The sequence below is a fragment of the Notolabrus celidotus genome, chromosome 22 (genome assembly GCF_009762535.1).
Source record: "Notolabrus celidotus isolate fNotCel1 chromosome 22, fNotCel1.pri, whole genome shotgun sequence".
Classification (NCBI taxonomy): Eukaryota; Metazoa; Chordata; class Actinopteri; order Labriformes; family Labridae; genus Notolabrus; species Notolabrus celidotus.
This window is the reverse complement of record NC_048293.1, coordinates 1,019,223-1,045,962: the sequence shown is the minus strand read 5'-3', so window position 1 is coordinate 1,045,962 and position 26,740 is coordinate 1,019,223. Positions and strand designations below refer to the sequence as shown.

Below are 26,740 nucleotides of genomic sequence, written 5' to 3'. Positions count from 1 at the left end.
CCCGATGGCCTTTTGTTAGATTCTAATAAAGCCTGCAATCTGAGGCGGGGGGTGGAGGGAGGGGGGAGGAGAAGGAGGAGGGAGGTGTTTGGGTGAGAGAAGGAGGAGGAGAGGGAGGGAGGGAGACTGACTGTGCATCACTTTAATTGCTTTTCTTGGTGGAGAGGGAGGGACTGATTGACTTATGAGGTATGAAAGGACAAACCTGCTGCCACAAGGGGTGTTTGTGTGTGTGTGTGTGTGTGTGTGTGTGTGTGTGTGTGTGTGTGTGTGTGTGTGTGTGTGTTGGTAATTACCACCTTATGGGGACAACGATCTGTTTACACAGTCACAGCATGGGGACCTCTGGCGGTATGGGGACAAAAAATCAGGTCCCCATAAGGGAAACCATTTTAAATCAATGTACTAGTTGTTCTGAAGGTGCTGGACTGATTTTTGGCTTTGGCCCATAGGGCATGTAAACTGGTTAGTGTGAGTGTGTGAGCAGGGCTCAGTAGCCCCCCCTTTAGTTTGAAGCTGGAACTGCACTCACTGTGCTTCACACACACTTCTTCCAAATATGGTTTTTCCCGCCCACTTCCTGGTCCCCATGAAGAAGGATTTTATCGACAATGATATTTTGCATGTTAGAGATAGCAATCAACAAGGTGGCCTATTTAAGGGGGTTGTCAGCAAGAAGACAAGAAGAGGAGCTACCTAAACTACAAGGTAAGCTAATTATTTGGTTTAATCATTATTTGTATAACATTTTATAGATAGCTTGACCCTCTAATAACATTAATTACGTCCTATCACTCAGCATGCAAGCTTGTTAGCACTAATTAGCTAGAGAGGCTAATCTTACTAGCCAGTTAGCAAGTGTAGCATCAATGTTTTTTGCAGAAACTAACTAAAAATTACATGTAGGGTATATTGTTTGGATTTCTCCAGGTAAAACGGGATCCTTATTCACAACTATTGGAGAGTTTGTGGTAAAATTGATCATGTTAATGATGGTTTTGCTTTCTTATTCATAATATATTTGCTATTAGGACATTTTTACATTAGACTTATTGATAGAAAACAATCTAAATATCAAAAAAGGTATTGCCATTCTAGGCCTCCCTTGCATACGTGTGTCCTGGTTCTTCTGAATTATTTCAATTCCACAGCTGTAAAATGATTTAGATAATTTAAATAAAAATATTTTTTGCAATAATGATCAGACATTGAAGGAGCAAGAGCGTGGGGGAAAAAGACAAAAGATGCTTTTCAAAGTGGACATGTAGATATTTTTAAGCCTGCGTTTCTTGAATCTATCATGTTAAGCCTGCAGGGACACCACAGGCTTAACATGATAGATTCAAGTTACGCAGGGGGGGCATGTTATTTTAAATAAAATGTCCCCCTTACTTGTTACTTGAATCTATCATGTTAAAGTGTTTCTGAAGTGGCAACTTGAGAATTATTAGAAATCTTGAAAGTTTGTTTTTTAAAGCAATCAAGCATAGTAAGACATTTTTAAAATAAATTGGATTTTTTATAAAGCTGAATGTAATTTTTCTTGAACTGATGCAAAAGCTTGCTAATTTTTCTAACATTCTTTTGCAGTTCGAGATGCTGCCCAGGGTCAGTCCACGCAAGGATGCCCTTAACCATGTTTGCTCGAAGACTGACAAAACCAGCAAATTAGAGGTCAAATACATCAATGCAGTGAAAGGTAAGATGATGTCAGAGCTGGTACTTAGAAATATTTTTAAAACACTACTTACTTAATAGATGTACTCTTTAATATAATGATGCAGGTACACTTTTGATAATCTGCAGGTTATATTAGATAAACAAAATGACAAGCTGCTGTCAAAGGAAGTCAAATTATGACAGCGTGATTGTCACTTTTCATTTGAAAAATTTGTTTTTGTTAGACTACATATTGCAGCAGAATAACATTTATAGTATTCTGTCTTGTTGAAAATATATTTTGTTTATATTGGTCAACAGGACGTGGTGTATTTGCCTTAGCCTCATTCTCCAAAGGAGATTTTGTACTAGAGTACAGAGGGGACCTGATTGATGGTGCAGAAACCAACAGAAGACGAAGCATTTACCACCCAGCATGTTTGGCATTTATGTTCTCTTTCAAATGGAGAAGGAAGAAATGGTGGTAAGATTTGGAGCTTCATCACATCATTTATCCCTAAACTCAACTACACTAAACTTATTTCTTGGCACATACACAAAAGTTAGGCACTTATTTTACTTTCTACATGTAAAACGTTGTGGTGTAGTTGAAAAAAGTTGTTAGTTCAAAATGTTTTGTTTGCCTGGCTGACTCCAATGAAAAAAATCTAATAAATGAATGTCCTAGATAAAACATGAGACTTGAAGCCAGGTAAAGCCTTACGTTGTCCCGCATTTTGAATATATTTAACTATCAAAGGTTGAAATATTTCTCAAGTGAAACACTTTTCATTTGGATAGCGCAGTTTTAAATTTTTTCCATTTCTCCTCTTTTGTCCTGAAAGTATTGATGCCTCAAGAGATGATGGATCGTTTGGACGGCTTGTCAACGATGAGCACAGTCATCCAAATTGTAGGATGAAAAAACTTAATTTCAATAGGAAACCCCACTTATGTTTGTTTGCCCTTCATGACATACAACAAGGAGAAGAGATAACATATGATTATGGAGGTGATGACTGCCCATGGAGGATGAAGGTATGTGGGACAAATACAAAGCTGAGGTATTCAATAGATGGATGTATCAAAATATATGAATTTGATTCATCTCTATGATTTTAAATATTATAGTGAAATTTAAAGCTCTGAAATGGATGAAGTATGTGGCCAGAATGCCATAAGTCTAACACAAATTGAACACTGGTTTGCTTGGTTTTAAATTGATTTATTGAAATCTATTTGCAGAACACCCTGCATGGAGCTGGTGTCCGTCCTGCAGAAACCTGCTCCTCTACTTGGCCTTTAGAGACACAGTTTGAAGAGGCTCCAGGTCCACATTACCCTGATCCACAGGTACATTCATGTTGACTGTAGCTCTCTGTCCATAACCCTTCTACCTCACTCTCTGATGCCTCTGTTCTTATGGATATCTATTGTAAATGAGGGATGCCATGTAGCCTCATGTAATGCACATAGAAGGTTGATGTTAATGAAACATGAAGGATTTATTTGGAGCTCCACTGTGACCTTCTATTTGCTTAAATGTGTCCATATTCTGGGACATTAACGATGTCCCCTAAACGCACCTTACCCCAGTGTTTGAGGAAAAGGGTTGTGTTCACAGTGATGAACTAGAGACACTCAGTCCCCATAAGGGATGTTGTGTGAAATGTCCCCACTAGGCATGTTCTTTTCATTGTGTGTGACAATAGACAGGTTTTGATGCATGTTCAGCTAATATTGTATTTAAAATGAATAGTCTGTATTGAAAATCTATTTGCAGACCACCCTGCATGGAGCTGGTGTCTGTCCTGCAGAAGCCTGCTCCTCTACTTGGCCTTTAGAGACACAGTTTGAAGAGGCTCCAGGTCCACATTACCCTGATCCACAGGTACATTCATGTTGACTGTAGCTCTCTGTCCATAACCCTTCTACATCACTCTCTGATGCCTCTGTTCTTATGGATATCTATTGTAAATGAGGGATGCCATGTAGCCTCATGTAATGCACATAGAAGGTTGATGTTAATGAAACATGAAGGATTTATTTGGAGCTCCACTGTGACCTTCTATTTGCTTAAATGTGTCCATATTCTGGGACATTAACGATGTCCCCTAAACGCACCTTACCCCAGTGTTTGAGGAAAAGGGTTGTGTTCACAGTGATGAACTAGAGACACTCAGTCCCCATAAGGGATGTTGTGTGAAATGTCCCCACTAGGCATGTTCTTTTCATTGTGTGTGACAATAGACAGGTTTTGATGCATGTTCAGCTAATATTGTATTTAAAATGAATAGTCTGTATTGAAAATCTATTTGCAGACCACCCTGCATGGAGCTGGTGTCCGTCCTGCAGAAGCCTGCTCCTCTGCTTGGCCTTTAGAGACACAGTTTGAGGAAGCTCCAGGTCCACATTACCCTGATCCACAGGTACATTCATGTTGACTGTAGCTCTCTGTCCATAACCCTTCTACATCACTCTCTGATGCCTCTGTTCTTTATTTGAGTAGGTTAATAAAGGTAGGGACTGTATTATCACGGATATCTATTGTAAATGAGGGATGCCATGTAGCCTCATGTAATGCACATAGAAGGTAGATGTTAGTGAAACATGAAGGATTCATTTTGAGCTCCACTGTGACCTTCTATTTGCTTAAATGTGTCCATATTCTGGGACATTAACGATGTCCCCTAAACGCACCTTACTCCAGTGTTTGAGGAAAAGAGTTGTGTTCACAGTAATGAGCTAGAGACACTCAGTCCCCATAAGGGATGTTGTGTGAAATGTCCCCACTAGGCATGTTCTTTTCATTGTGTGTTAGAATAGACAGAGGTTAATGCATGTTAAGCTAATATTGTATTTAAAATTAATAGTCTGTATTGAAAATCTATTTGTAGACCACCCTGTATGGAGCTGGTGTCCGTCCTGCAGAAGCCTGCTCCTCTGCTTGGCCTTCAGAGACACAGTTTGAGGAAGCTCCAGGTCCACATTACCCTGATCCACAGGTACATTCATGTTGACTGTAGCTCTCTGTCCATAACCCTTCTACATCACTCTCTGATGCCTCTGCTTTTTACTTAAGCAGGTTAATAAAGGTAGGGACTGTATTATCACGGATATCTATTGTAAATGAGGGATGCCATGTAGCCTCATGTAATGCACATAGAAGGTAGATGTTAATGAAACATGAAGGATTCATTTGGAGCTCCACTGTGACCTTCTATTTGCTTAAATTTGTCCATATTCTGGGACATTAACGATGTCCCCTAAACGCACCTTACTCCAGTGTTTGAGGAAAGGAGTTGTGTTCACAGTGATGAACTAGAGACACTCAGTCCCCATAAGGGATGTTGTGTGAAATGTCCCCACTAGGCATGTTCTTTTCAGTGTGTGTTAGAATAGTTAGAGGTTAATGCATGTTAAGCTAATATTGTATTTAAAATTAATAGTCTGTATTGAAAATCTATTTGCAGACCACCCTGCATGGAGCTGGTGTCCGTCCTGCAGAAGCCTACTCCTCTGCTTGGCCTTTAGAGACACAGTTTGAGGAAGCTCCAGGTCCACATACCCCTGATCCACAGGTACATTCATGTTGACTGTAGCTCTCTGTCCATAACCCTTCTACATCACTCTCTGATGCCTCTGTTCTTTATTTGAGTAGGTTAATAAAGGTAGGGACTGTATTATCACGGATATCTATTGTAAATGAGGGATGCCATGTAGCCTCATGTAATGCACATAGAAGGTAGATGTTAATGAAACATGAAGGATTCATTTGGAGCTCCACTGTGACCTTCTATTTGCTTAAATGTGTCCATATTCTGGGACATTAACGATGTCCCCTAAACGCACCTTACTCCAGTGTTTGAGGAAAAGGGTTGTGTTCACGGTGATGAACTAGAGACACTCAGTCCCCATAAGGGATGTTGTGTGAAATGTCCCCACTAGGCATGTTCTTTTCATTGTGTGTGACTATAGACAGGTTTTGATGCATGTTCAGCTAATATTGTATTTAAAATTAATAGTCTGTATTAAAAATCTATTTGTAGACCACCCTGCATGGAGCTGGTGTCCGTCCTGCAGAAGCCTGCTCCTCTGCTTGGCCTTTAGAGACACAGTTTGAGGAAGCTCCAGGTCCACATTACCCTGATCCACAGGTACATTCATGTTGACTGTAGCTCTCTGTCCATAACCCTTCTACATCACTCTCTGATGCCTCTGTTCTTTATTTGAGTAGGTTAATAAAGGTAGGGACTGTATTATCACGGATATCTATTGTAAATGAGGGATGCCATGTAGCCTCATGTAATGCACATAGAAGGTAGATGTTAATGAAACATGAAGGATTCATTTTGAGCTCCACTGTGACCTTCTATTTGCTTAAATGTGTCCATATTCTGGGACATTAACGATGTCCCCTAAACGCACCTTACTCCAGTGTTTGAGGAAAAGAGTTGTGTTCACAGTAATGAGCTAGAGACACTCAGTCCCCATAAGGGATGTTGTGTGAAATGTCCCCACTAGGCATGTTCTTTTCATTGTGTGTTAGAATAGACAGAGGTTAATGCATGTTAAGCTAATATTGTATTTAAAATTAATAGTCTGTATTGAAAATCTATTTGTAGACCACCCTGCATGGAGCTGGTGTCCGTCCTGCAGAAGCCTGCTCCTCTGCTTGGCCTTTAGAGACACAGTATGAGGAAGCTCCAGGTCCACATACCCCTGATCCACAGGTACATTCATGTTGACTGTAGCTCTCTGTCCATAACCCTTCTACATCACTCTCTGATGCCTCTGTTCTTTATTTGAGTAGGTTAATAAAGGTAGGGACTGTATTATCACGGATATCTATTGTAAATGAGGGATGCCATGTAGCCTCATGTAATGCACATAGAAGGTAGATGTTAATGAAACATGAAGGATTCATTTTGAGCTCCACTGTGACCTTCTATTTGCTTAAATGTGTCCATATTCTAGGACATTAACGATGTCCCCTAAACGCACCTTACTCCAGTGTTTGAGGAAAAGAGTTGTGTTCACAGTGATGAACTAGAGACACTCAGTCCCCATAAGGGATGTTGTGTGAAATGTCCCCACTAGGCATGTTCTTTTCAGTGTGTGTGAGAATAGACAGAGGTTGATGCATAGTCAACTAATATTGTATTTAACATTAATAGTCTGTATTGAAAATACATTTGCAGACCACCCTGCATGAAGCTGGTGTCCGTCCTGCAGAAGCCTACTCCTCTGCCTGGCCACTAGAGACACAGTTTGAGGAAGCGTAAACCCGGGCCTTGTTTTGCTTTTCCTGGCTTTACTTTGCTCGTATTAGAGGAAGGCTTTATATGAAACCCTCTTTGTCCGAGAGGTATGATGATATTATTATAGGTTTAATTAGTTATTAGGACATTTTTGACCTAGGCAGCAGCAGCCAGGCAGTTATTAGCTTATTACACCTCGTGCAAAAACATTTAAAAAAAAATGTAGGTTTGCTAGCATTCATACAATAGATGTATTTTAATGAAAATGTGTTTTTTTATATAGAACCATCAGCAGAGAACACTCTTCCACGCACTGAGGGGAATGCATTACCACCAACACTTAGTGATCCAGACCACTCTCAGAGGAAGAAGAGGTATCTTTTGGTGTCAGTACAGTGAGACCTTCTTCTAAAAGGTAAATTTTAGACATTAACTTGTTTTTATTATAATTGAATTAGTACATGGGGCTCTTTAATATTGTTGCTATCTATCCAGAGAAGCAAACTCTTGACCTCATAATTAAATAATGAATGAAAAAATGGATTTCCCCTCCTGCCTCAGCCAAGCTTGCCTAGGCCTAACTGTTTTATTCTAGCCCCTAACAGCCTGAATAACTGCAGAATAACTAACAGACAAATGGATAGTAAGAACCCGTAAACACTCATTGTGTAGCTAGAAGTGACTAAAGTAGCCTTATGAATACATAAATGTTTGATTAAGAAACTCATTTCACTAAGGACTATAATCAAATTGTAGTAGTTTACTTTAATGTCAAGGTTTCCTAAAGTTTATAAAACACATTTCACCTTTTTGGTCAAGTTGCATGATCTCCACTTCGCAGACTAAGATCGGATTCAATATCCACTAGCACAGTATCGTAGCTGCTGAACTGTTAGTGGACACCCTTTGATCATATCCCCCCATAACTGTATTGAAGCAATTGGAACCTGTTTAGAGGACTCTCTTTAATGAGATCTGTTGGAATAATTTAAAAAAGGGTTGTTAAGAACCTTAAATTCATTAAAATACAGCTCATGTTTAGAAAAAACCTGAATGTCCCTTGAAGTCATAGTGTCGTTTCTTACCTGGCAGGAAGCTCAGCAAGATCATGACTTGCTCTTGGTGGCTGTGGTTGTGTGTTCATACTTGGGTGTTTCAGAATACACATACCTACTTAGGCATTGTAGTGGGAGGGTTAAAGACACATGATTTGAAAGACATGTTTTATGAGTCTTGAATACTTATGGTCCGGACAGTTTGGCTGACAAACCCTGATTTATCATTTGTCTTCCTCTTCTTTCTTTGAAAAATACTGGCCCCAACTCACTGCAGCCATTATTTAACCTCTAAATTAGTTGGTAGCATATACACCATATGGATACAAGGATTGTATTTATTGCAATGTTTTTTTCTGCTCACTTGTAGGTAAAGCAGCACAGAAAAGAAGACCCTGGCAGCAGCACATGAATCGGTTCGTTTAAAGGCTGAACCAGGAGTTCTCAAGAACCGTGACTGGCAGACCTTAAAGTTTTATGTCTATAACAGCAAAGCTGGTACTCCAGCCATGTTATATGTTTGTTGAATGCAATTTCTATGTTTACTTGTTAATTTACAAAGCAGTTTCTGAAGTGCTTGTATGGTTTATACCTCAGTCTGCTGATGAATGTCAAATTTGAGACTAGCTGGGTTAGCTGGGTTAATTCTAAAGTTCATTCATGCTTTTAAACTTTGACTTTGATGTCCTGATTTATTTTGTATAAATACTCCTTATATTAGACCTTATAATGTCTGCTTTAGCATTATCAATTCTTATTAAAAACTCTTCTATATTACCAAAAAACAATGCCAACTAGCAACTTTTCCAATGAAAAGGGTTGAGAACCATTTTGTTTCAGCTAGATACTAGTAAATGTGACAGCAGTGGATGTATATGCTTTAACATTTTTGTAGTGAAACCTCTAATACTCTGAGAACAGGTGTGTTTTAATAATTGGAGGATTATTTCATTATGTCCCCATAAACCACATAGTAATGTGTGAGTTATGCAAATCATATTTAAATTAGGTCCCCTTGAACCATGTTTGCCACGTTTTCTGATTGTCCCCAATAAGCATGGTCAACACATTACTTCATCAATCCACAAACTTCAAGGTGTGTATGAGCTAACCGTGCAATGGCAATTGTAGCTGATTTTTTTCAGACCTGAAGAACCTCCAGAAAGGGTGGTCCCCACAAGTAATGTTCAGAAACTTGGTCCCCAAACCAAATAGAAACCAGTATGTGTGTGTGTGTGTGTGTGTGTGTGTGTGTGTGTGTGCAGCTGCAAAAGGTTATGTATTTTTTGTGTATCAGTTTCATATCTTTACAACTAAAGACACATGTTCAGACTACACGTGTGTTTCTAGGTTTATGGAGGTCTCTATTATAAATGTCTGTGTGTGTGTGTTGGTGTGCGTGTGCGTGTGTGTGTAGGAGGTCTCTGTCATGAGCATCTGTTGGGGCACGGGCCAGATGGAGTGTGTGTCAGGAGTCTTGTGTGAAGGCACGAGCTCCATTCTTCCTCCTCCTCCTCCCCCTCCTCCTCCTCCTCCTCTCTTGCCTTCTGCTCCTTTAAAGAGGGCCCGACAGATGTGTCAGTCTAACACTAGAGGTCCCTGCAGGAGACAAAGAGAGGCGGTAGGAGGCAGAGTAACATGCTGACCGGGCTTGGCTGACCTATGACCTCAGCTATAGTAGTACACGCTTCATTTGTAGGCAGAGGTTTGAAACACTGGGTTCAATGGGCATGATGGGGACACACTGCAGAGTCACTGATAGCCCGCTGTTATTTATAGCTGATCAGTGCTGAACATTTGCAGTAATATAAAACAAGTGGTTAACTCAAGTTTTTCCTGTATGATTTAAAACAAATCACAAATTTTAAGTCTGATTTTTAAAGACTTAAAAGATCTTGTAAATATATAATGACAGATTTAACATTTTTTTATAATAGTGTGTGGAATGCAACAATATAAAGGACACAGCAAACCTGCCATAATGATACGATACGATGTACTTTATTGTCTCCGTAGGGAAACTTGTCTTTGACATCAGTGCTGCACATGTTACCTGCTCCTACAAAAATCACCACAATGACACAAGAACACATAAATAAATAAGAAAAGTACAATAAATAATACACATTCATACAACACACAGCATACTCTTAAAGAGAGCGCACCATGACACTGTCCCAACCCTAACAGGCTATTTACTATTTAAAACTCAGATAGAGGTTGGCACAAAGGAGTTTTTAAAATGATTCAATTTACACTTGGGGACTCTGTACCTTCTTCCAGATGGTCAAAGTTCATACTGAGAGTAAATGATGTGCAACGGGTCTACAAGTATTCTCTGGGCTTGCCCAAGAACACACTGCTCATAAATGGCCTGAAGGGAAGGGTTGCCAGTCTTCCCTATGACCTTCATGCCAGTCTGCACCAGGCGAGAGAGTTTGGTTTTGAGCTGAACAGAGAGGTTACCGTACCAGGCTGTCATCCCATACGTTATGATACTCTCCAGTACAGCCTGATAAAACAAACACATAGCCTGCTGATTCACACCAAACACCCTGAGCCCATGTAAAAAGTACAATCTTTGCTGTATGAGGGAACACAGGTTATCAATGTGGGTCTCCCAGCTGAACTTAATATCCAGGTGGACACTTAAATATTTGTAGGAGTTGACCTGACAGATGTTTTTGTCATGAATAAGGATTGTAGTGTGATCACCCACAGAGCGAGGGGCAAACACCATCTCCTGTGTCTTCTTTACATTGATTAAAAGGTGGTTATCATCTCACCACTGAACAAAGATCTGAACCTCAGTGAAGTATGAGGAGAGACCTGAGTCCTGGTACAGCAGACTGAGAATGGCTGTATCATCTGAAAACTTCAAAATCAGATTACCAGGGAGGCTGCTGCTACATTCGTTAGTGTAGTGTAAAGAGGATAGGGGAACTCACACATTCTTGAGGTGCTCCTGTACTAATAGATTTGGTGTCAATCATATCTGATTGAACCAAGCAGCAACCTCTGTTCTTGAGAAATGAAGCCAATGCAGAAGTGCTAAAAACTGCAGTTTCTCGAGTGTCCACTTGAGTCGGTCTGTAGAAGCACCTAAAGCCACCCACATACGTTTAAAGCATAGACTGTATATATAATGGACGTAGTATACGTGACGTCACACATCTGTTTCTGAAACGCTGTTTTGAGGCTAATCGTCAGTGGCAGCCATATCGGAAATGGTGAACTCAACATAACTGACCGTTGCTTAGCGCCGCTCGACTTTTAATGACTCATTCGTTAGCCATAGACACCAGACTGACTCGGTTGCAGTGGTGTTTTTTACTATTTTTGTTCCTGTGTGTGTCCGGAGATCCTGTGTGTATCCATGGTAACATTGTTTACATACGAGATCAGCTGTTAGCTGCCCGTAGCATGTTGATGCTAAACGATGCTAGGCCCGATGTTCCCTGCGAGCTGAGGAGAAGGAGGCGAGGACGACATGCTGGTATTGAGGTGCAAGCTAGAAGGGACGGCGTCGACCTGTCCTTCCACCCACCGTTATGGGGAATGTGGGATCTGTCTACGATAAGGCGGACGAGCTAACCCAGCACCAGAGTATCATCATGCTAACAGAGCTAACACCGGACACGAACGCCACATTGGAAGGATTTCACCTGCTGTGGGCGGACAGGATACAGGAGAGCAAGACTGAACTAACTGGTGAAGAAGGCCAGCTCAGTCCTGGACCCTGTGGAGGTGGTGGCTGACAGGAGAATTATGGCCAAGCTGTCGTCTCTGATGAACATTTGTTTTCTATATATATTTTTGTTGAAATTCTTGTACTGTACACCTTTTTGTTTGCTGCTGTAACGAATAAAGGAGTATCTTATCTTATACGTATGAGGTAAAGAGGCGGGCTTTGAGCCTCCTCAAGGTTAGGGGACCTTTTTATGAACATACGTGGAAATATGCTTATTAACCTTCCATAACCACAGATAAGATTTTGAAAAAGATCTTGAAATTTGGTGCACATCCAACTGTCCTGACTTCAATTTACTGTAGCCAAGACCTTCAATGAGAAATGTATTCTTGATATATGTTGTGTTTCTTCATATACATATTTCATTTGAGTCTAAAGTGGTTTTCTTAACAGGAAAGCAGTTAGTTGAAGGAGACAGAACACCAAATTCATTTGGTCTTTCTGATATTTTAGGTGTGTGATACCTGTACATTCTGACTCAGTTTGAAGCCAGTTTAGTGGTCACATTCATCAAACAAATCCCATTTAACTCACTGGGGGAAAACACAATATTAGCATCACAGACACCTCCTCATTATAAATATTATTTCCAGGGTTTATGAGGTTTTATATTCCTCTCTTTATTGCCTCTCTCTTCTCAGTTGTCCAATCTTCTTGTATATTTCCTGCTGCTGCAAAGACTGAATTTTCCTTCAGGGATCAATGAAGATAATCATATCTCATCATATCTTATATTATCTCACATACGCTGGTTCCCCAGCGGGTACTGCAGGCCTGCAGCTAACAAGCTGGTAGTCTCTTGATGCTTGTTAGCATTAAAAAGATATCAACTGCTCTGTTTCTGTTTTACATTTTCCTGTCAGCAAATACAGACAACTATGTGAAAGCTACCGACAACCAGAGGCAGATGTGGAAGAGATGTTTACCGTTCAGTTGATGGATTTATCAATGAGAGTGTGTTTTCTGCTTCTCAGTCTGTACAATCACAGTGTTGCACAAAGCACAACACGTCTACGTCAGCAACCTTTCAGTCGCTCTGCCTGCATACCAGGTGATGATTTTTTTTTTTTTTTTTTTTTTTTTTTTTTTTTTTTCCTCTTGTCTGCATATATATTTCTGGTTTGTGTCATGTTTGTCACAAACTGTCAAATATTCATGCAATTTATTCTTGCAGCAAAAGAAAAGAAAGAAAACCTTTTTCTTCTGTGCTTGTGACTGTGTGCATGCAACCATCACCATCCCTCTTAGAACTCTGGCCTATCTTTTATTGACAGCTAATATCATGTTCTGTAAAAGAGGGCGTGAACACCTAGGTGGACCAAAAAAAATAAAATAAATAAGAGAAAGTGAAAGAAAGATTACATAAGGATATACAAAGGGACAGGGAGAGAGAAGGAGAGAGAGACCTAAGACACTTAGATGGAGAGGGACCATCTCACCATGATGCCAAAAAAAAAAAAAAATCCGTGGGGTAGCACGGTGTCCACAATCATTACTGAAGCTTGGGTCTCAGAGGGTTGCCGCCGTGCTGTGTTCTATTTGACCACCACTGGTGCAGATGAAACCACCTGGGTCAGACCAGCCGAGCGGTACGGCTCAGCACCCGGGCCGCGAGAGCAGTCAGACCGAAGGACCCAACTTGCGCGGGAGACCCAGGCCAGGGGACAAGCCGAGGACCCAGACCGGAAGCAAGCAGGTACCGCCGGAGCACCCAGGGCGACCCCCAGGTCACCCAGTAGGAGGAAAGGGGGGCGAGGGGGGAGAGATCCCGCAGCCCCCCCAAGGGACACCCCCACAACACCGCCCCCACAGCCCCCCAAGACGGAGCCAAAGGAGCCACCAGGGCCGAGGGGGCCCGGCACCAGGAGCAGACAGCCAGGCAGACGGGCAGGACCAGGACCAGAGCCCACCAACCGGCGCGCCGGAGCGGGGGGAGGGCGGAGGCGGCAGGGCCAATCCCACCTGCCCCCCCCAGACGGCCCGACCACTCCCCCCAGCCACGCCCCCCACCCATGCCCTGCGACTGATGGACCAGGCCGCGGGGGCATGGAGGGACACCCCAATGGTTGCCGTAGTAACACCCCCCCAGTTGCGCACCCCCCCCACCCCCCCAAGAGGACCGCGAGGGAACCCCGGGAAACCCGGCCCCGAGGGCAGCCGCGGACCAGGCCCCCACAGGGGAGGGGGCAGCAGGGGGACGGAGGGTGACAGGGACACCAGCCACCCACCCAGCCCCGATGGGCCCCCAACGAGTAGGGCCGAGCCAAACACTAAGGCCCCGCCAAACCTGATCTGTGTGTGTGTGATATGATTTGAATTTTGTTTTGTTTGTTTTTTTGTTGTATGTATGTTTGCTAGTGAGGTGGATTAAAATAGGGGGGGCAGGAAGGGAGGCGGGAGAGAGGGGGGAGAGCCGTAGTGCACTACTGCATCACTATCCGCCCCCCCCCCCCCCCCCCCCCCGTATAAAACCCGCCCCCCCGACCCTATATCTTCACCTATATCAGTATCTAGTGAGGTGCAGGTGATGATTTCTCTTCTGTGGAGCCGTCTGATCAGAGTCACGTCTCCTCCCTCGTGTGGGAGTGTTTTTCTTATGACATGCCTGTTGATGCACAGCTATGCCAAAGATAAAAACAAGTCTAATCAAGACTTTTGTTTGCTTTGTTCTCTCAGGCGGCAATAATGAAGCAAAGAAAAAATGAAACTACGTTGGGAGCATAGATTGAGGGAAGCAGGCCCCGACTCTACCTCTCATTCAGCTGACTGACCTTTGTTAAATCAAACAAAGGAACACTGCTGGCAGAATTGAAATTGCTTGATATTTTAAAGAGCAAAAAAATGGTGCACTCAGAATATGCTGGGGTGTAAAAACGGGTCAAACATATCTAGTGTGAGTCCAAAATTCAAGTATGATAGTTTCAACTCATGTAATGAGGTTAAATATCTCAAAAGACAACATAACATAAAGAAGGATAAAGATGAAGGGATGAGTAAGGACAGGACCAGGAAAACTGGACTCACAGAAGTAATGACTAAAGCCAGAAATGTACATGTGAATGAATTTACATACAGTCTATGTCACAGCTTAGCATGGGGGCTCTGCTATCATGAGCCATTTTTAGATACTTGTTACTGTTTAGAAAGATAGACAATGAGCCTCCATGTCCTCCTGTTGTACAAAAGTGAAGCCAAAGATCTTCAGTGAGGCGCTGACATCTTTGAATGAAGAGCAAGACTTTTTGGGCCGCAAAATCAACATCCCACTTAGTGAAACACACATTTAGCTTTTCCATAAAGAGCACTGATAGCAAGCTACAATATATTACCAAAAGTATTCGCTCACCCATCCAAATGATCAGAATCAGGTGTCCTAATCACTTGGCCTGGCCACAGGTGTATAAAATCAAGCACCTAGGCATGCAGACTGTTTTTACAAACACTTGTGAAAGAATGGGACGCTCTCAGGAGCTCAGTGAACTCCAGCGTGGAACTGTCATAGGATGCCACCTGTGCAACAAATCCAGTCGTGAAATTTCCTCGCTCCTAAATATTCCACAGTCAACTGTCAGCTTTATTATAAGAAAATGGAAGAGTTTGGGAACAACAGCAACTCAGCCACAAAGTGGTAGGCCATGTAAACTGATGGAGAGGGGTCAGCGGATGCTGAGGCGCATAGTGCAAAGAGGTCGCAGACTTTATGCACAGTCAATTGCTACAGAGCTCCAAACTTCATGTGGGCTTCAGATTAGCCCAAGTACAGTACGCAGAGAGCTTCATGGAATGGGTTTCCATGGCCGAGCAGCTGCATCCAAGCCATACATCGCCAAGTGCTATGCAAAGCATCGGATGCAGTGGTGTAAAGCACGCCACCACTGGACCATAGAGCAGTGGAGACGCGTTCTCTGGAGTGATGAATCACGCTTTTCCATCTGGCAATCTGATGGACGAGTCTGGGTTTGGAGGTTGCCAGGAGAACGGTACATTTCAGACTGCATTGTGCCAAGTGTGAAATTTGGTGGAGGAGGAATTATGGTGTGGGGTTGTTTTTCAGGAGCTGGGCTTGGCCCCTTAGTTCCAGTGAAAGGAACTTTGAATGCCTCAGGATACCAAACCATTTTGGACACTTCCATGCTCCCAACCTTGTGGGAACAGTTTGGAGCGGGCCCCTTCCTCTTCCAACATGCAAGGTCCATAAAGACATGGATGACAGAGTCTGGTGTGGATGAACTTGACTGGCCTGCACAGAGTCCTGACCTGAACCCGATAGAACACCTTTGGGATGAATTAGAGCGGAGACTGAGAGCCAGGCCTTCTCGACCAACATCAGTGTGTGACCTCACCAATGCGCTTTTGGAAGAATGGTCAAAAATTCCTATAAACACACTCCTGAACCTTGTGGACAGCCTTCCCAGAAGAGTTGAAGCTGTAATAGCTGCAAAAGGTGGACCGACATCATATTGAACCCTATGGGTTAGGAATGGGATGGCACTTAAGTTCAAATGTGAGTCAAGGCAGGTGAGCGAATACTTTTGGTAATATAGTGTAGCTTAGCTTCTTGTTCTGCTTTTCAAGCCATTTTGAAAGTTACATTTTTTGTTGCTAGCGTAAGTTACCTTACATTTTCTTACAGTGGGCCTCCACTACTCTTCGAATCTGGTGCTTCATTTGCCGACACAGCTGTCAGTCACAACATTTTGCGTTTTTTTTTTCATGAAATAACAAAACAAAAATAAACTTCACAGATGAGGAACATTAAGACATGGAAAGCATGGTCAAAACATAACAAATATTTAGAAAAATACCATTGGTGCATATTTGAATTCACAAATTTGACCCATTTCCCATCTGTTGACCTGGAGGAGGCGGGCTTTATGTCTTATACTACAGCCAATCACCAGGAGGAGATCCTCTTTTGGCTTCACTTTTGGGAGCTGTCATGTTGTCCATTTCTATACAATGTCTATAGTGTATTGGCGCAACCAACACACATGTTGGCTGCAGGGATTATTTACTTATGTGCTGAGCTTCTTCCAGCATCTGGATGTACTCCGTGAACAGCTGAGGGACGGTAAACAACAAATCCTTTCGCTGCAAATTGCAGCAAATCAAAAAATATGCGTGAGAAAATGTTAAAAATGGAGACTGATGATATACGTGTTAAATGGAGCGACGCCTGCGAGCTAGTTCAGGCAGACAACTTGAGCTGCAATGCCATATACGTCACATGTCCCACTCATAACCAGTGGCGGCTGGTGGAGTTTTCTCCAGGGGGGGCTATAACTCAAAAATAGTACATGTTTGCTTGCTTTTTGGTAAATGTCTGGGGTATCACACCAGTGTATTTACATACACGAAAACAGCAAAAGCAACATTATAATGTCATGTACTGTTCTAACTTTTGTACATAAATTTTGCTCTTCTTTCCTTGAGAGAAGCAAATTTCTCAATGACTCTATGGTTAAAGTCAGGGATGCTTTTGACAAGTTTCTTCTCCATAGAGAGCATGGCCAATTCATTGAGACGATCCTGTGACATTGTGTTCCTGAGGAAGGTCTTGATTCTCTTCAGTGTTGAGAAGCACCTCTCAGATTCAGCGAGATTCATTTGATTGTCTTGCTGCATCACCTGTAATAGATAAGTGACCATGGTGATGGTGTCTCATGGCTGCAGTATTCAGGCTGCCACTGGTGCAGTAGGCTAAATAGCTTCAGTAGATCATTGATTAATAAGATTTGTGTTTACCATGTGTATAAGCTGTGTAAGCTAATCATTGTCTCAGTACTTATTTAAAGAGGTGTAGATATTATTCATGCATCACCAATTAATGTGTGTGTAGTAATGATATTATGCTATTATGCTCGCCAGCAGAGGGCGCTGTTACACTGTGTATAATGCTTGTTAACAAATAATCTGTCAAATAATAGCATTACTATTCCTGCCAGTTTAACTTTTCTGAAAAGTTCTTTAAATCAGTAATACCTGTCTTTATCCATGCTGGGTCAGATCCTGATGTTTGGAAAAGGAGGCAGGGAAAGCAGACTAACGCATTAGCATCACTGCATGTAGTTAGCCTTGTTGCTAAACCAGGTCCTGGAAACAGACCGGGTGTATTGTCTCCCTCTGTCTTTGGACTGCTGATTAATGTTGATGTTGGGCTGATCAGGTCCACGCTCTTTCACGTGGAGCTTCTCCTGATATGTTCTCCTCTCTAAAGGTGATGTTTTGAGTGACTTCACTGAGTTATTTACTTTCTCTGCGTCTCTGTCCGATCGTCTCCTACTCCCACGGCTCGAGCTGTCAATCAGCCGCGCTTGATGACAGACGGCTGTGACGTCAGCCCCATGACAGGAGGGTGGTGGTTTGTAAATCAAGCTGCATTCAGCTCTGGGCGCAGGGAAGGTGCGCCCCGACACGGCCCTATCTCTTGTATTGAAGAGGAGCTACTGCGAATGTACAACTTTTAACGAGAGTCTATGGCCAAAGATTTCTGCGGGAAAACCGGAGAAAACCAGTCTATGGGGAAACCCCATGGGGAACATACGTCACCAATCAGACAACACAGATGAACGAAACAGCTTTGCTAATAATTATTTAACTATACAATATTAATCTTGCTCATTTTAAAATATATATACATACAGTTCAGAATATTATTTTATTATTTAATTATTTTTTTTTTTTAATGTCTTGTGGTGGTTGGTGGGGCGGCGCCCTAGCGCCCCTATTGGCCAGCCGCCACTGCTCATAACCATCATCCAATCCTGCCCTCTGCCTCTCAAATTGGCGGACTATTTAAACTGGGGAAAAATCTCCCATCTCAAATCTGCCTGTCAACGCCTCTGCTGCTGCATGCCATTGCTGATATTTTCTTCTTCCCCGCCGCCTCCCCAGCTTCCACCTGCAGGCTCCGGGGGTGTTTAGTATGTTTTGCTCATCACTCCTCAAAGTCTGCATGTAAACTTATCTGCAGGGAGTGATGAGGCCGGAGCCTGGGCGCCAAACATGAATATGTATTTGCTGCTACAATAAACAATTTAAACGGGAGTTGTCTGACTGAACTTTCTTTAGAAGCCAACAGGAGATGGTGACTGTCTGCAAAGTATCATCCAGCTCAGTTTCCTTCTGACTGAATTGTGCTAGGCCACCAAGCAAACCAAGCACAGTTGAGGTTGCATTGCCACAATGTAAAGATACATTTCTAGGGAGACATCAGGCTGTTGCAAAGACCTAGGTGTAAGGAGTCTGGTTATTTTGTACCAGGGATTGGATGCAATTCTTAGTAAATCATTCCCCTCTTTTCACTCAATCACTACTCCCTGAAAGTGAGCTGTAAGTGTCGAGAGTTACTTATTATTGCCACTTTTTCATCATCACTGACAGCTGTGGAAAAGCACAATATGAGTTTTTCCCATCCTAAAATCCTCTTTATCTAAATCCCTCTACTGATAGTCTCAAAAAGAACATCTAACAGTAAAATCCTCGTACTTTGTGGTTTGCAGTTGACTTCAATGATGCTTCATTCAGCCGTCCTTTTCAACCACATTTCAATTTACCACTGAAAAATGCAGGATAATGAAATGTACAGAAGAAAAGGTTGATTTGATTTGGCTTTCGTTCTTCAAAGACACACACCACCAACAGCAGCAGCAGCAGCAGCAGCAGCAGCAGGCTTGTAATGTAATATGTGTGTTCAATATACAGCACAGCAGCTCTGGTTAATGTAGGAGAGAATTAGCTCTCAGTGTGTGTGTGTGACTCACCCAGAGCACATCTGTTTGCAGGCGGGAGGGCAACCTGTGCGTGTGTGCGTGAGCTCACATATGTATGTGCTGTCCAATATGCAGCTGTGCTTGTGTGTGTGTCCATATGCATGCACGGCTGTGTGTGTGCGGGTAATAGTGTGCTCACTGTAACCTTTGTTTACCATAAATACAGGACACAGATGCTGCTGTGTCAGACTCTGCCGTGGATTGTTCTGTTCGACTCCACTAAGCGGAGGCTCAATAGGACACAGAGGACGGCCCCTTCAATTAAACTCAAACGGCAACAGCTTTTCATGTTTGTGTGTGTGTGTGTGTGTGTTTGTGTGGTAAACAGTTATTGTTAAATGTCTTTGTTGCAAATTGCTTTTCTTTTGTGCAGAAGTTTCCAAAGAGCAATCCTTGATCATGTTCATACTCTGCAGAAAAGACTCAGCTTTTAGTGTGACAGAGTTTGACTTCATTGACTTTGGTAAACAAGGTTCAAGGTTACTTTCGTTCATACCCGTGGGTAGATTTTGTTTGCAGTGAGTCAGCCTTCTTTTAACATCAACACAACAAACAGCACAAGACAATACATGACAAACAAAAGTGACAAAGTGCTTAGTGCTTAAGAGGTAACCCTGAATGAAAACAATAAAAACAGGAAATGAGCAATCAACAAGAACAAAATCAATAAAAACAAGATAGACATAAAATCAACCATGGTCAATAAAAACGAGATAGAAACAAGATAAAAGAAAGAAAGTGCCACAATTAAAAAGCAGGATAAAAAGGTCCATAGATACTTAATAACTAGTGGAGAACTTGTTTATAGAGAATCATGCTGTATTACTGTGACTTGTTTATGTAACTGATGGCTGCTGGAACAAAGCTGCTTTTATATCTCTTGGTTGAGCATGTCGGGACCTTATACCTCCGTCCAGATGGGAGGAGCTGAAATTCAAGGTTTAACCCTCCTGTTATGTTGCGGGGGTCAATTTGACCCATTTTAAAGTTCAAAAAGTCTTAAAGCTGGGGTTGGCAGTCTTGGAAAATTAGCATGAATTTGAATGTAGCATTTCCTCATGACTCCGTCTAACCCCTCCCCTCCTCCCTCAGAGCTCCTCCAAAACGACGCCCCCCCCCTCACATGCACGAGCGCCGCTGACTTGCGACCATATGATGGTGACTGATTCAAAACCGGTCCTCACCAAAACATTCTCATAGTGAAAGTTAAAAACACAAACAAACATGGCTGCTGTTAGTACTCACAACTGTCATTCTAGCATTATCCAGTTGTACCAGTGACATGATATCAGGAGAGAAGTTATAACACATATATAATACTGTAACAGCTCTACTGTTTGTTAAACGTGTTCAGTGTAGATGTTCTTAATTCCTACAGTGTTGACAGTCAGTGAAGGCATCAGGAGAGGTGTAGAGTGTGTGAGCGGGAGAGAGGAGAGACAAGAGGAGAAGTTCTTCATTCATTCAAACATTGATTGTTGTTTTGTTGGTTGGCGTGGTTACGGCCGACAGTGACGGACGCTACAGTACATCTACATTTCTGTAGGACTTACTGAATGTCATTCATTCTTCTGCTTGTCAGAGCCCCGTGGTGAGAGCTTTTTAGACTCTGATCCGGACTACAGTCCTGAGCAAAGCACCTCATCGGGTCAGAGGGGACAGGCCCGAGGTCGAGCGAGAGGGGCAGTCAGTAGAGTCAGGAGAAGCAGAGGCAGGGGACGGGGACTCAGAGTGCACACCGGGGAAATGTACGCGCAGGAGGCGGGCAGAACGGCTGGAAGGGATTTGAATGGTTTAAAATTTTGGGTCCCAAAAAACGGTGATTGGTTGGTGTTTTCCCAGGTTTACTCCGGCTGTAGATAGCAGCTTTTTTCACTCTTTTTTAAGAACACATTATGTATTGATTACCATCAGGACATAAAGATCATTTTAACCAGTATAACAAAAAGTGAATCTAAATCTGATTACCAACCCCAGCTTTAAGAAAAATGCTAAAAGTATATTTTCTGTATGAAACTTCTTCTGCTTGACTTAATTAGCGCAATCAACATAATTTGCCAACATCACCTCATAAAAAAATAAAAATAGATAAAATGCAAAATAAAATTAACAAAAATATAAGTCATGTAAAACTATTGTAATTATATTAAGGTATTTCAAATGTACATAAAAAAAAGTTTTAACATGAATTATCATAAAAAACGAGTGAGTTATCCTCTTTGAACCATGATCTGTGAGGATTAAAAAACATCATTGCACTAAATATTGATTTATATGGTTAGTTATAGAGTTAATAATGACATTAAAAAAAATGTATTGTTTTTTTTGGGGGGTTCTGACACTTTTGGATCATTAAATATGCCCCGGGTCAAATTGACCCAGGAACATTATTGCTGTCCCTAAGAAACAAACATAACAGGAGGGTTAAAGAGTGTAAGATAACATGAGAGCGTTTCCTCACTTCGTTCAGCAAAATTATTTACATTTTTTTTAATTTTTTTTATTGTTTTTTATTACTATTGTTGCATATTGTATTGTTAACCATAGGATTGTGGGGTGGGTTTGGGGTCAGGGCTGGGGCTGGGATCTTTTTCTTAATTTATTCTATTTGAAGTTGTTTTTCTTGTACAGCACTTTGTGTTACAATGTCATTGTATGAAAAGCGCTTTATAAATAAAGTCTGATTGATTGATTGATTGATTGATTGATTGATTGATTGATTGATTGATTGATTGATTGATTGATTGATTGATTGATTGATTGATTGATTGAAAGGGTGGGAGTCACTGTTTAAAATTGAACCAGCCATCCTCTGTAACTGTTGGGTATACAGGGCTTCTGGATATATAAGTGTCAGAAGTAGACAGTAAACATGAGTTCAGTTCATACTGTGCATATGTCAGACACTTTATTCTAAGGGCCTGATCTACTAAGATCCCAAATAATGAGCGCTAATTTGCGTGTGCAAATAATAATTTTGCACGTGTTATTTCTGGGCGTGTTGCAGGTGATCTACTAAGACTGCGTGCGCAAATGATAACGAGTGCAAAAGTGGTGTGGACCGCCCTATTTTAATGAGGATTTTGCGTGTGCTATCGGCTGTCACCATGGAGAGTTTGAGAGAACAGAGTGGTCTTAAGTGATAAATGAAGTTTGAAGACATGGAGTTGGAGGTTTTAGTGGAGGAGGGAAATAAACACATCGGTGAACTCCAGCAGAGACATCTCAGTGTTAGAAACACGATTTGGGAGGCCATCTGTGAAAAGGTGAATGATGTGAGAAAAAACAGAAGATCTGCCGATGGAATAAACACATCTACTCTACTCCAAAACGCAATCAGTGTTTTGATGGCGTTTAGAGAGCGATTTGATGAGGCTTAGTCTGCCACTCTTGCTCTAGAAAAGTTAGGCGTCACTCGGATGAAGACAGTCGCCTCACTGTCCCAGGGAGCAACTTTCAGGTGAACGTTTTCAATGCCTGATATCATCATCCAGCAACTGTCCCAAAGATTCACCAGCTTAAATGGAACTGGGAACATGTTTGAGTCAATTCGCCCCAACACACTGCTGCAAGCACGAGATGAGGAGTTACGCAGAGCTGCCTGGCACAGCTCAGTGAGCGCTCATTCTCCAAGTTAAAACTAACAAAGAACCCCTTGATGAGCACGATGGGGCAGGAGAGACTGAGTGGACATGTCATGTTATCTATTGAGAATGACAGATCAAAGAAAATGGACATACAGTGCATCGTGGACAAGTCCGCGGAGCTTAAGGCTCGTCCAAACAGTGGTGAGTAGGCCAAGTACTTCATATTGATTTTTTGTTTGTATGTGAAGATGTGAATCAGAATCAGAATCAGAATCAGAATCAGAATCAGCTTTATTCGCCAAGTATGCTTGAACACACAAGGAATTTGACTTTAGTAAACTGTGCTCTCTTTGTACAAGGCATAAGAATAGGAATAAGAATAAGAACTACAATAAAAAATAAAATAAAAATATAATAACAATAACCTTAGCTATAAATACAAAGAAACAACAAATAGGCATGACTAATATGTACAGGCTAGAATAATATGATAAAGTGCAGTGGTGAGTTGCAGAAGTAGTTTTACATTATAAAATATAGAAGTTAAATAATACAAAAAATAGAAATATGGAATTCTGCTTTGAGAATTGTTACATTGTGTATCTACATGTATATTTACAGAGAGTATTTATCTGACAGGTATGACACTGTTCTGGTTTAGTGTTCATCAGAGTGACAGCCTGGGGGAAGAAACTGTTCTTATGACGGGTTGTTTTGGCGCACAGTGATCTGTAGCGCCTGCCGGAGGGGAGGAGTTTGAAGAATTTGTGTCCAGGGTGTGAGGGGTCAGCGGTGATGCTACCTGCCCGTTTCCTGGCCCGGGACCGGTACAAGTCCTGGATGGGGGGCAGGTCCACACCGATGATTTTTTCTGCAGTCCTTGTAGTCCGCTGCAGTCTGTGTTTGTCTAGTTTGGTTGCAGATCCAAACCAGACAGTGATGGAGGTGCACAGAACAGACTGGATGATGGAGGTGTAGAACATGATCAGCAGCTCCTGGGGCAGGTTGAACTTCCTGAGCTGACGCAGGAAGTACATCCTCTGCTGGGCCTTTTTTCTGATTGTGTCTATGTGGGAGGTCCACCTCAGGTCCCGGGAAATAGTGGATCCCAGGAACCTGAAAGAGTCCACAGTAGACACAGTGCTGTTCAGGATGGTGAGGGGGGGGAGTGGGGGGGGGCTTCTCCTGAAGTCCACTGTCATCTCTACCGTCTTGAGCGGGTTCAGCTCCAGATGGTTCTGACTACACCAGAGAGCCAGCTGTTCCACCTCCTGTCTGTAAGCAGACTCGTCTCCGTCCTGGATGAGATCGATGACGGTGGTGTCGTCTGCGAACTTCAGGAGTTTCACCGAGGGGTCCCCTGAGGTGCAGTCATTGGTGTAGAGGGAGAAGAGCAGTGGGGAGAGAACACATCCCTGTGGGGCGCCAGTGCTGATGGTCCGGGTGCTGGATTTGATGCTCCCCAGCCTCACCTGCTGTCTCCTGTCCGTCAGGAAGTTGGTGATCCACTGACAGATGGAGGCCGGCACTGTGAGCTGGGTGAGTTTCTGGTGCAGGATGTCTGGTATGATGGTGTTGAACGCAGAGCTGTGGGCCGCTGTGCCAATTTTACTAAACTGTATATCTGTTGATACAGTGACCTACTGTGCTCTCATTATATGAAAAAGTTAAAGTGGGTGTCAGAATGATGCGGTCGCTATCCGTGGTGCTGAACTGCTTTGAATTTGTATTGTTTTATTATTATTATTTTGTTCTCTTGGTTTGATTGACTAAAACATTTAGTAATGCTTGTAAGAGCCGCTGTTGCAGGCATGTTGTAAAGCGATGTTATGATGAGCTTTACAGTGACCTCAGCCATGTGTGCGTAACGCTGTGCCAGTTTGCACCTGCCTTTCAAACATGCTAAATATAGACGCAAAAATACCGCTCGCTATCTGCTTCAGGTTTGATAAATCACATTGCGTGTGCTAAATGTTTACATTTGCATCTCCTCCTCCCAGTATTTTGCGCGTTCTGATGACGACATGTGTTCTGCATATTCATGAAGGCAAACACGCTAAATGGATAGCGAGTGCTATTTTGCTCATTTGACAGACGCAATCCTCGGTGCTCCTGGTTAGTACGTCAGCTTTGCGCGCGCTATCAAGTTTGCACGTGTTTTTATACACGCAAACCTTTAGTAGATCGGGCCCTAGGTGTTGTTATCCAAATGGTAATGTGTTAATTTCCAGATTGTGAAGGTATAATCATGGAGATTGAACAAATTTCAACACTTCCAAATTGATTAACAAACTCAAATGACTATGGGTAGTTCTATTCCTGAGGTTTCTAAACAAAATTTGAATGGTAAACCGATATATTTGACAATGTATTGGCAACATTACACAAAAGCTAACATTAGCACACAGCAAATTCCTAGCAAGCATTACTTCAAACCAGAGTTTCCACCCGTCCCGTTTTTCCCAGAATTGTTCTATTTTTTCACCAGCTGTCCCAGGAAAACAAAAATCTCTCCTGGGACACAATTTGTCCCATTTTTGGGGAAAAATGCAAAAACCTCATTTGATTTCCTTTGATCTGTAGCCTAGAATGGTCCCCCATGCTTCTGTGGCTGTTCAAAATAGTCTCTGTTTTCTTCCCGTCTATGCGTATGTCCAAAGGCCCTGTGAGGAGTTTTGAACAGGCTGAGAAACAGACTGAAGATGATACTGATGCCTCTTTATAACCTTCAATAGCAAACAAGACCATCAGCAACAACACTGATACCTTCTCTGTTGTAATTGTTAATGCCTGAAACGGGGAGGTAGGTGTCAGACCAGATGATGGACATCTTGCTTCAGAAACAGTCTTTATTTGACTCATGGAAAAGAATCACATTGCCTGATAAAGTTGACTGTTGAAGACAACAGGATGAGGTTTTTCTTGAAAACACTACTTTTGCATGTATAGGACAAGAGATAAGAAGTATCACTTTGACCACAAGGGGGCGCCAGAATCGATACAAAACAAAAGTTCCTCACAGCAGCTTTAAGTAGAAATTTTGGGTATCTATACTTTACTGGAGTAAATATTTTTCAGCAGACTTTTCTACTTTAAACATTTTTACTTTATCTGTACTTTCTACTCCTTACATTTTAAAAATAGCCTTCTTACTCTTATTTCTTTTCGGCTTGTCATCTTTAAAAAAAACAAACATTTATGTACATTGACATTCCAATAAAGGCTGTTGATAACATGCCTGTGAAGTTTGACTTTTTGCACCATTACAACACTTATAGGAAACCAGTCATCATATCCTCCACTCCATGAAACACGTTAATGCTCAGTAGTACAGTCATGGCCAAAAGTTTTGAGAATGACACAACTATTAATTTTCACAAAGTCTGCTGTTTCAGTTTTTATAATGGCAATTTGCATATACTCCAGAATGTTATGAGGAGTGATCAGCTCAACTACAATTAATTGCAAAGTCCCTCTTTGCCTTGAAAATGAACTTTATCACTAAAAACACATTTCCACTGCATTTCAGCCCTGCCACAAAAGGACCAGCTAACATCATTTCAATGACACACAGGTGTCACACACATTAACACAGGTGTGGGTGTTGATGAGGACAAGGCTGGCGATCAATCTGTCATGATTGAGTGACTGGACA

General features: G+C 42.1%; 1 protein-coding gene across 3 annotated transcripts; it reads left to right on the top strand.

Annotated features, from left to right (window-relative positions):
• Window positions 1–294: 294 nt before the first annotated feature.
• LOC117806434 lies at window positions 295–8,980 on the top strand. Of its 3 annotated transcripts, XM_034675378.1 has the most exons (13): window positions 295–1,489; window positions 1,591–1,699; window positions 1,981–2,143; window positions 2,505–2,697; window positions 2,905–3,012; window positions 3,443–3,550; window positions 3,981–4,088; window positions 4,557–4,664; window positions 5,133–5,240; window positions 5,709–5,816; window positions 6,285–6,392; window positions 7,204–7,335; window positions 8,346–8,980. In XM_034675378.1, exons 2-12 carry the CDS (start codon window positions 1,597–1,599, stop codon window positions 7,330–7,332), a joined length of 1,344 nt encoding a protein of 447 aa, XP_034531269.1. In that variant the 5' UTR covers window positions 295–1,489; window positions 1,591–1,596; the 3' UTR covers window positions 7,333–7,335; window positions 8,346–8,980. The 3 variants fall into 3 exon arrangements, with proteins under 3 accessions (XP_034531269.1, XP_034531270.1, XP_034531271.1); XM_034675379.1 differs by lacking the exons at window positions 295–1,489; window positions 6,285–6,392 and having other exon boundaries at window positions 1,505–1,699; XM_034675380.1 differs by lacking the exons at window positions 295–1,489; window positions 5,709–5,816; window positions 6,285–6,392 and having other exon boundaries at window positions 1,505–1,699.
• Window positions 8,981–26,740: the final 17,760 nt, after the last annotated feature.